The 11,127-nt window shown below is 37.7% G+C and overlaps 1 protein-coding gene across 1 annotated transcript; it reads right to left on the reverse strand.

Moving 5' to 3' along the window:
- Positions 1-1,529: 1,529 nt before the first annotated feature.
- On the reverse strand, positions 1,530-9,312 carry LOC146717581 (T-cell surface antigen CD2-like). Its single transcript, XM_085478313.1, has 5 exons — positions 9,213-9,312; positions 5,928-6,245; positions 5,477-5,734; positions 5,188-5,394; positions 1,530-4,517 (listed from the first exon to the last, which is right to left on the reverse strand). The coding sequence occupies exons 1-5, from the start codon at positions 9,259-9,261 to the stop codon at positions 4,387-4,389; spliced, it is 963 nt and encodes a 320-aa protein (XP_085334439.1). The 5' UTR covers positions 9,262-9,312; the 3' UTR covers positions 1,530-4,386.
- Positions 9,313-11,127: the final 1,815 nt, after the last annotated feature.

The raw sequence follows: 11,127 nt of genomic DNA on the forward strand, positions 1-11,127 counted from the left end.
GAAAGTCAGTTTTCTTAAAAATGGCCAAGGACCAAATGAACTTGTTGAAGCTACCCACTGCTGTACCTTCTGGATGTACCACCAAGTTTTTGTGGTGTGGGTAGTTCTTTTTTTATGCACATCTTCTCGAGGGATGACTCTGTCACAATTGTCTTTGAAAGTGAAGATGGGCTTTCCATTCACAATCCCATTACTACTTCACCTTAAACACTTTGCACCAGTGTCAGTCAGCACCATCAACCAATCCATGTAGTTGTAGGATTTGATTTTGCCTGCAAACGTCATAATGACAATCACAATTACTTTCAATTATATGTCAAGCTATACACTCTAAATAAGTACCCAACTTTACTTCTTTGTGAACTATCTGCATTTTAATAACTGATAATGAGCATTTCCAGGGGAAATAATTATTGTTCCCTATATACTTTTCCTTAAATGGACACTTAACCCAACCTGCCTCTGATATCCCTGCTAGCTGGATCAAAATGTCATTTCTTTGTGCATATTCAAATACCATGAACTGGATTTTGAGTATGCACAAAGTAACGAACACATAAATGCTGCTAGTGCCTTCATATGTTCTGCCAGCTCTCTCTCCATAACACTTGATTGACAAGTCCAGATCTTTTACATCCTTTTATAGCCTTATGTCTCTTCCATCTATCTTTTTCTTCTCCACATATTGTTTTAATGTCATCATGAATATGTTCATCTTCCTCGCCACTTGATGAATGGACTTCCCCTTCTCACATCATTCACTCTGTCCATGTCCTGTAAAGGAGTGAAAGCCCTGCCTGTCCTCCCTATTATAACTCAATGGCATGATGGTCTATTTCTATTTTTGGTCTGAAATAAAGAATGTCACTGTGAAAAACGGTAAATAATAATAATAATAAAAAACAATCAATAAAATAATATATTTAAAATATTCATAAGTTGGGCACAAAGCACCACACCATATAGACTCACAGTGTAGCTTACCAAAGCACTAAAACATTTGTGAAATGTTTTTAAACCTGTCTGTAACTGTTTAGACAAAACAATCAAAAAACCTTGATCACAGAAATTTTACCTTGAAAGGCAAAAATCGTTTTTGAACTTAAATATTCTGATGTAATGAGGTTCTCTTATTTGCAGGATTAGTAAAATGGCTGACTCTTCAAAAATGTGCAGTCACATGACTGATTTCTTCTATGGTTCACTAGAAACAAGGGGTACAAATCACCCTCTTTCTCCTATTGTGGGAATAGCAGCATGACAATTTTCAGTATTTTTTATACAATGTCGCCCTCTAGTGGGAAATGTTTGGACTTTATCATTGCTTCGTTACACTGTCCTTGCTTTTATTGTATTTTCCTTCACAAAAGACTTTACACTAATGTCAAGAACTTACAATATTAAAGAAATCCACCAGTACAGCAACATTTTCCCATACCAAATAGTTTGAAACTACAGTACATTAAACCTTAACAAAATAAAAGTACAGTGAAGTACATACTCAGTCCATGCTTAACAGGTTTGTGTATCTGATTTTATTTTTTAATTTTACAAGCAGAACGAACTCAGTGTCTCATATTTATTTCTGTGCTATTGTGATAGCGTGATGGCTGTGGAAGCTATAGCTCTGGCAGCTGTGTTGAAAAAACAATAACTATTATTCATTTTTATTTTTACTTATTTATCTCAACTTCCTAAATCACTCATTTCTAAAATTACAGTATTGTTTAAAAACATTTTAGGACATTTATTCATCTATTTTTTGCATTTTGCGTGCGGTAAGATGGTTTAAACATGAGGAGGGATAGTGGCTATATTTCACAAAACATGTTAAAGATTGAGCTGCCAGGGGAAAAGAAAATGAAAAAACCACAGAGAAAACACGTGGATATCCTGAAGAAGGATATGCAGAGGGTTGGTGTGATAGGAGAGGATGCTAGAGACAGGGTGAGATGTAAGCAGATGATCGCCTGTGGTGACCCCTAAAGGCAGACACCAAAATAAGAAAAAAGAATTGGGCACTGTGATGTTTGTCTTTTATGCCAGGGGGCACTGCAGAGAATCATTATTTGTGCGTCCCCAATGATACTGTACTAGTGTAGGAGGAAGGAGTTTAGTAACTTATTAGTACCTCATCACAGATTCAGAGATAACAAAGAGTAAAATATGTGTATTAACACTTTTTTATGTTGCAGTGTGGTCTGAAGGTCAGGTTTTTTCTCTATTTTGTTGGTGTTTGTTGGTGTCATTGGGGTTGCCCAAGACTTAGGATTTAATGTTAAATAATGCTTTGCATGCATGTTTTACATTGCTTCATCATTGTTTAGAGCATTGCTGTCATGGTTCTCAGGATCTGGAGAGGGTGTGGTGTGTGTTTGTCTCAGCCTCTCCAACAAGGCAGAACTGGACTTTGCTTCCCTGCCTCTGAACCGGCCCTCACAGCACACCTGTGGCTCATTCATGCTGATTCTGCTCTGGCTTCTCATCGCAAGCATTTTTCCTGGCAGACTACTTAAGACGGCAGGAGATGCTGCTTCCTCGCTGGATTGTTGCACTACCTAGTGTCAGTGTAGCCTAGCCTAGCCTAGCCTAGCCTTGCCTCTTGAGTATCTTTTGTCATTTCCCAGAGTTTCCTTCTAACATAGTTTTCCCTGCCCATCTCTCCTGCTGCCTGGATTCCTGTGGATGTGTGTGAGTGGGCATGAGCATGATTGGACTGCCTGAGTGAATCACAGACTGTAAAAGAGGAGAGTGTGTGCCTTCCCTGGACCTTCCCTCACCTTCGGACCCCCAAACCCCCTGGAGCCCTGTATTACCTGTTCCACTGTATATATGTATATATTCTCACAATAAATCCTTCACCCTCTCTCTAAAAATCAGAGTCCTGCGAGTGAGTCCTCTGCCTAACTGAGAGTGACAACTGCATGTTTTTATTGAGAAGCTTTAATTAATAGCTTTATTAAACAAACATCTTTAAGGAACAACAACAACAAGCACCATGGAACAAGAAGGGAAACTTCCACATCTTCTTACTGATAAGTTTAAAGTTATGTTCACTTCTTAGTGGTCACCAAAGGCTTTTGAATCAATACTGCTTGTGATCATGGCATCATCAGGCCTGTCTAAATTTAGAATCACATTAGACAAACTTAAAACTGGTTTATACTGGTGTGAAATTAAAGACTGAGCTTAATAGTGATATTTTGTTTGCAAAGATAAAAACTTTAAGTGAGTACGGGCTATTATAAGTCACATCTACTCTTCACTTTGTAAAGACTACTCAGAATTACTATTTTAAACAACTAATGTGAAAATTGCTGCAACATATGATTTCTTTGTCGTACATACTTAAACAGAAGTCTCGTCTACTTGTAAAAAACATGCAAACTAATTGCTATAACAAAAGATACAAATAAGAGTTACTTGTGTTACTCAAAAGCTTCAGAAATCTTCCCCAAAACAGGTTCCATTCTCCTAAAAAAGCCACATATGTACAATTAAGGTAAAAACACAGTTCAAAGTATAGTAATACAAGTGTACATCAAAATGTAAAATGTGTATTTTATATCTTGCCTTCTTTTATAAAACAACTGACAGCACACATTCAGAAACTGTTTCAGTTGTAATAATGAGAGAACAACACACAGAGAGAAGTCGGTCACCTATAGAAATAGCCATGTTCCTATGCAAATGACGGGATGTTTAAAATCTGGATTCAAACATTAAAGTCAAATATGACCATTTAAAAACCTGACCGTCAAGCAACAGGGACACCTGGACACGAGTGTGGAGCACAGTGGTAAGGTTAAAATGGTGTTTGTTAGACAGAATTTGCAACCACTTCTTTCTTGGTGGTAAACTGGCGGCAGGGACGTTATCAAACACTGATCTCAAAGAGTGGTTGAGAACAGAAGAGGAAAAACAAATGAAGACTCTGCATTAGTCCACCAGAACAATATCATTAGGATTTTTTCTCTCTTCTCTTCCCATGTTATTATATACAATGTTTGCTTCACATTTATCCAGATTTATTAAGACACTTGCATTTCTTAGAGAAGAGGGGGCTGATCCCCAGATATAAATCTAAAGACAGGCCAAAGATGAATAATATTATTATTATTATTATTGTTGTTGTTGTTGTTGTTGTTATAGTAGGGACAAAGTAGCCCATGAAGGTGTCACAGGAAGCTAAAGTGTCTGAATAGAATTCAGTCATCATTAATTTATTCATATTTGTTTTGTTCTTTATGTGCTGTTAGCTGGAACATTAGCTGTGTTTCAGCCACAGACTTACATGAAGCAACAACCTTTTGGCATCTTGATGTCACCTCCTCCTTCGGTCTGCTGTCAGTGGTGCAGTCGGTGTAAAAGCTCCAACCACTTAAATCATCTTCTGTTGCTTGAAAACTTGATTTGGCCATACTCCACCTCCGCCTCTGCTCTTTGCTCAGCATCCTTCCTCTGACATTTCGTGATAATGACATGAGCATAGGTTACTTCCTGGTCATCTTCTTCAGCTGCAAATTAGTAGGAAGAGGTGGCACAAACATAATGTTACAGTCAGTGTATTAGTACAGGAATGGTTTGACTTAAAGAAGAACTTTCACTCTCATGTCTGCTGCTGGAACAGTTGATTAGTTTTACCACAAAGGTTGAAGGCAGTGTGTGTGATTCTAACTGGTGCACTTTAAAACTAATTAAAATGTTTCATTGGTTTTTTGAGCTGTTTCCCCATGTTTTTAGTTGTTGTGTTAAAGCTAGCTGATTAGCCATACCAACAAATTTGACTGGCATATGACAGAGGTATGATTAAACTCTTGGCAAGACAACTGGTGCGACATCTTGGCAAGACAGCAAAAAGGTTTATTAAATTTTTTTAAAATAATTATATATGTTTAATTAATCAAAGTGGAGTGGGGAAATGGAAAGTTTTGTACCTCTTTGTTCTGTAGGTTTGGTTTTTTGCTTTATGATGTGTTCACAGGCACCTGCTACACCCACAACTAACAAAATGAGCAGTGCTGAGAGAACACCACCGATCAGTGGTAAATAGGCTGTTTGTGGTGGTAAAAAGGACAGAATAAGACAAAAACAAGTCAGCAAGTCTGAGTTTTTATGAAGACAAACAAAGAAATAATGAGAAACTGGCATTAGTCAGTCTACTGTAGCAAAGTTATTTTCACTTACTAATGTACCATGGGTTATCACTGCTGACAGTTTGATTGAAGGGTTTGATCTTAGTGGGGTTTTTATTTGACACTACGGCGGTCTCCTTAGACGTAGCAGTTTGTTTGGGGACTGTTGTTGGTTTAATACACAGGGTGTTATTGGCTTCATACACCCACCCTGATATCTGTTTTCCATTGACTGAAGTGCAGTTAATGAAAATGAAGCCTGAGAGCAAAAACGTATAATTAATGAAAGACTGAGTGACCAAAATGATCATATTTGTGATTATCACAGTGTTCTCACTCACCACAGGTAGATATCCTCTCCTCTTTGGAGACATCACTGACGTTGTTCCTGACTGAGCAGACCAGATGTCCTGAGACGTGCTGTTTCAGAGTGATGATGTTACTCTCATTATTTCCAGAAAGGAGCTCAGCATCTGTCAGTGTGCGTCCATCCAGAGTCCAGCTGTACTGAGGACTGTCCCCTCCCTCAGAGGAACAGGACACCCTCATCTCTCCCTGGGACAGACATTCAGGGTCCAGCAGGACAGAGGACACAGGAGCTGAGAGAAACACACATAGATGAGTTTAGATTTTAAATCAGAATCTCCCTAATTCTTTAGAGTCTCTAATAAAGAATAGGGAAAGCATAGAATACAGGGAAATGTCGTGAGATATATTGTATAGATTATTGTATAGATTACCACAACAATATTTTATTTACATCTATTAATGGCTTAATTTCCCAACATTTACCTTCAATAAACAACTGTAAAATCCGCTCGTCTGATGATTTTCCATCCGAATCAAAGGTTTGAAGGCTATAATTACCACTGTCTGTCCTGTTTAGTTTATTGATCCTAAATGTTCCATTACTTGGAAAATGAGCTCTCTCTCTTATGGTATTAGAAATAACCGTATTTTTTCTCACATCTAATATTTTTAATGAACTCTTTAATAATTGGTATCTATTAATTTCTGAAGTGTTGTCCATCAGCTGGATGTCCACAGTTCCTCCCAAAGCTCCATAACACTGAGCTCCATCCCGTCTGCCATCACAGTAAGTTTCCACACCTGCAAAACAAAAATAAAGTTGTCATAGTTGTTAGTTTTGCTCAGTAGATGAACAGATGTCCACATGCCTGATGCAGTAGCCTGAGTTCTAGCCAGAGGGCTTTTGCTGTGTGCCCTGCTTTCTTGTCTCCTCTTTACTGAACACTATTTAACAAATGTAAGCAATGTTTCAGAGAGGATATCAGAAGTGGTAACAAAAGGAGATCAAAGCACAAAGTAATGGTTAATAGACCTGTACACCAGAACTATAAGACCAGGAAGACCAACCTGAGGAGGCTTACAACTCAGTGCTTCTGGATTTATGTGTGCTTGGCTTTATACAAGGCTAATATTGCACTAATGACATTTACTAAGAACTCAAGTCACCATCAAATGTGGAATATCCCACACTTGATGCACTGTCCATATCACAAAGATCAGAGTGGAGTGACCATCAGCCACTTCTTGTCCATCGATGACATTATGCTGTATGACAGGAGTGACTGAAACACTGACTCACTGATCCACCTCACCAGGATCTACAGTGAGGACGCTAGGATGTCATTCTTTATAAATGTGGCAAAAAGGTTGTAAAGAGAGACTGATGGGGTGGAGTTGCCATAAGGACATACAGGACACACAGAAGAAGTGCTTGGGTATCCAACAGGTTAACGAGAGCTACATGATAAAGACACAATAAAGTCAGACACAGTCAAATACCTCCAGAAAGTAATAGAGGTGCTAAAAAATGTGAGCCATCAATATATATGTCTTCACGTCATCAGATACCAAACTGGAATAACAAACTGGCCACAAGAGGAGACATGAAAACTCCTCACAATGCCACTCAACATCCTTCCTCTGATTTCTTCAATTTCCACTCAAAGGTCTGAGACTCTGTGAACAGATGTGGAAGCTGCTGTTGAAATAAAAAATGGCTCCCTGAGGTGAGTTGCTCCAAAACAGCTGAAGACAGACAGTGATAAGGAACAGGAAGTGGGACCATCATGTATGACTGACCTGCAGATATAGCATCAACAGATAGAGGGAAGAAAAAGAACAGGGCCTAAGCACTAGAATTTAGAGGAAGGAGTCACATCTAACAGGGCTCAGAGACAGAGCAGCGTACAGTAACAGGGCTGGGACAGCGTACACTGACTTGCACAACCAACTACAAGAACATTTGTGCTGCATATGATCCCCAAATCCCGATAGGAGACCCCACTGAAGGTGGTTGAGAACAACAGTGCTAACTAAGGTCATGTGGAACTTTGAGTTCCACATAGACAGACAGCCAACCATTAACCACTCAGACATAACCACCGACCAGCAGCTGTGATACATGAAGCAATCCTAAAATCCAGATAGGAGACGGCAACATCAGAATGAAGGAGCATGACAAAACTAAGAAGTAACTTTTTTTCAGACCTAATTCTGATTGTACTGAAATTAAGTATGAAATAAGTATTTTTGAAACCTTGCATGAAAAAAAATTTGGTTGCTCACCATGAGCTACTCCGAACATCAGCAACAGTCCAACTGCAGCTTCCATGTCAACTGTTCAGTCTATGTTGACTCAATCGGCAGCTTTCAAATCTTTTCTCTCAAATAAGCAAATCTGTGATGTTACTGATTTTAACAGACTGCAGTTAACAGACTGTTAGTGCTCAGCCTGAAAGGAGAAATCATGAAAACGTTGGCTTTAGGTTTTAGTGAAGTGGTAAATAACGTCTCACATGCTGAGAGTAGGAGAATGAATTGACATTAGTTTTTCTTCCTCCTTTAACCTTCATGAAAAAGAGATTTCATATATGAGAGTAACAATTTAAATTCCTAAGAAATAAAAGTTCCAGACTTAAAATGAAATGATACATTTCAGAAATATGTTTAGATGAAAAAATAGACACAAAATTAATGATAGCACATGTTTCATCTCTAAAAAGAGTACAACATGAAAGTAGGATGCTTTCAATCTCTGTCAAACAGATAGTTCAGCATGTTGAGCAACAATGGTTTGAACATTCTTTGCACTGCACTGGTTAATGTTATATTTAAAAATGCTGATCACAGAAGAATTTATACAAATTACAGAATGTACTGTTGGAATTAAATATTGCTTTAGTTGAATCTTAAATGGTGCCATGGGGTCATTTAACATTCATATCATTTAAAGTTTAATTGAACAAAACTTCAAAATATCTGATTGCTTTTGCAATAAATGCTTATAAAAACTAATCCAGATTCAAAACTACTGCTGAAGGATTTAAATCACAGTATTTCTTTTTTCATAAATGTGCACTCTAGTGGTAAATAATCATTAGCAAAAAAGTATTGTAGCTAATATTTGACATTTATTAACATACAAATAATTATTTTCCCCCATCTTAACTGTGGAATAACATTAAATTATACGGGCTGTGACAAAATGTGTATCTGATCCCTTTTTATACTTTAAAGAGGCCCGAAGTTTGAGATAATTTTACCAATTGAATTGATCAGTATTGTTTTTATTCATATTGTAGTTGTTATTTTAAAAACTAGTATATTATAAAAAACCAGTGCTCAAATACAATTTCATACAAACAGGTGCCACTGGTCAGATGACTTTATTTGAAGTGATGATCTGATTCCACTTTCGCTAAAAGATAGACGAGTTAAAATTACAGTCATAACCTTTGAAATATAAAAATGTGTTATCTAAAATATCAAGCATTTGTTTGGAATAAAAACAAGATGATTTGACTGTAAATATACTTTTTAGACCCATGAACAAAGGTCAAGTGACACCAGGTCTGGGGATGATGTATCAATAAAGTGCCGCATGAAATGAAAAAGCAGAACAGCTCATCCTCAGATACTCCCAGTGGCATCAACACAATGCCACCAACCTGTAAGCTGCAGAACTTACTGTAACACTAAAGACGACATCAAAATCTTTGTACTTATTACCACAGCACAGCATGCTTTGAATAAGTAAACACAGCTCACCATAAGAGACTCCTAATAGCATCACGAACAGTACAAACACAGCTTGCATGTTTTTTCTCTATTCAGCATCAGTCGACTCCGCAGGCAGCTCTTCTGCTTTACTGTGATGCAAACAGACCCAACCTACACTGACCATGTTTCCTGTTGATGAGAAACCTTCAGATCAAAACATATACATTTAGACCAAGCAGGATGTGGCTACTTCAGAATTTTTTTGTGTTAATTACTAAAAGCAGTTGCCAATAAATTTCATTGCTTGTCAATACTGATCAGCTTCAGATAAGTATGTATGAACTCAGACCAGACAGGATGTGACCAGAATTTAACTGCAGAGAAAGAAAAGAAAAAAGTTTAATTTAAATTTAATTCAACAGCCCCAAACTAATCATGTAATTTTATTGTCCAACTAATAATAATGCCGTTTCATTGACAGTTGTAATATTTACAGCTAAATTACACTGACAACTAAAATATGTTTATTTGCACGCGGAAGCAAGTTTAATGGGGATGGCATAAAACAGAGTGTATAATAAAGCCAGACATGTTTAATTTAATACATCTTAATAACAGATTTCATCAAACCTTGAAACACATTCACAGACATTTATGATGCCCGCGTTACTCAGTGGTTTTGAAATGTTATCATAAATAGAGGTTAAGTGTTGTGTTTCACCATAAAAGAACAGATTGTCATTGTATGTAGAAGGAAGTGAAACAAGAGAAACGGTCACCATACAAAACCAAAGGTACACATGCATCTTTTACCAAGAACAGCCAGTCCATTATTCTTCTGGTTATATTCCGCTCGTCTATATTTAAGTGTAGACTATGAACACTTGGCACAGCAGAGGTTTCGTTCTTATTATTGTTTTTATTAATAACAGCAGCTTGTAAAATGTGATAGAGAGCAAGAGAGAGAGAGCAAGAGAGAGAGAGAGAGAGAGAAACTTCTGCTTTCATATTGTTCACTGAGTTGTTCCTCGTTTCTTTAGAACTTGTTTTTTAGACTATTTTTAATTTCTTTTGTTTTAGTAGAGAGACAGCTGCTTGTTTGGCAGCCTAGGCGTGTTTGATGAAGTTCCCTCTTATGCATGTCAGTGTAAACATCAGGATATGAGTAAAAAGCACCCCTTGAGCTGCAGTGTGACATCACGAGTGAGCAACTGGTAGCACTGCCGCTCTGTAGGTTGTTTCTCTAAGTGGCCTGCCTTTAACCCTATTGATTAGTTATTTTGTTCAGCTGCTATTTTAACTAGAGTAAGACAGTGACAGTGAATCTTGTTGTTTTTAAGCAATGCCTGGTAATAAAGTGTTTTAATTAAATGCCTTGTGGTGTTCTAAGTCCTGTCACCTAATTTTCTGTTTTCTTTGGTGCAGCTCCATATTATCTTCAGTTAGTTTGTTTAATAAACTTATTGAAATTGATTGGTCACGCCTCTGCCTCGTCAGTAACGAGCATGAGTGCCTTTGTAACTGGTGAAACTTTGCACTAGTTAATGTCGTATTTCCTGGCGTGTAACTCCACCCCCAAGTGGCGTTGTCAGTACCATTTTGTTGCCTTTTCAGTTTCCTCCTCCTTCTTGCTTCCACATACTTATTTCTGATTATGTCCATCCAGGTCACTCCAATGAACATCCTGACACATTCAACTTTGCTACCTCAAGCTCTGACTCTTGCCTCCATCTCCAAACTATAAATCAAAGCAGGTCTCACTTGCATCTTGTAAACCGGTGGTATCTTGTATTCTTGTGTCACAAATCTTCCCTGACACTTGTCTCCACCCACTCCACCCTACCTGCACTCTCTTCTTTACCTCTGTTGTGTACTGTCCATTCAATCAGCTTGGTGACGTTACATTTTTCAGATGGTCCACTTTAAAAATTCACCTGAAGAAATAAGAGAATTCAGTAAAGAC

Source organism: Copadichromis virginalis, linkage group LG2, assembly GCF_057382275.1.
Source record: "Copadichromis virginalis isolate Kocher_CV1m ecotype Utaka linkage group LG2, C_Virginalis_male_GT1.1, whole genome shotgun sequence".
NCBI classification, from domain to species: domain Eukaryota; kingdom Metazoa; phylum Chordata; class Actinopteri; order Cichliformes; family Cichlidae; genus Copadichromis; species Copadichromis virginalis.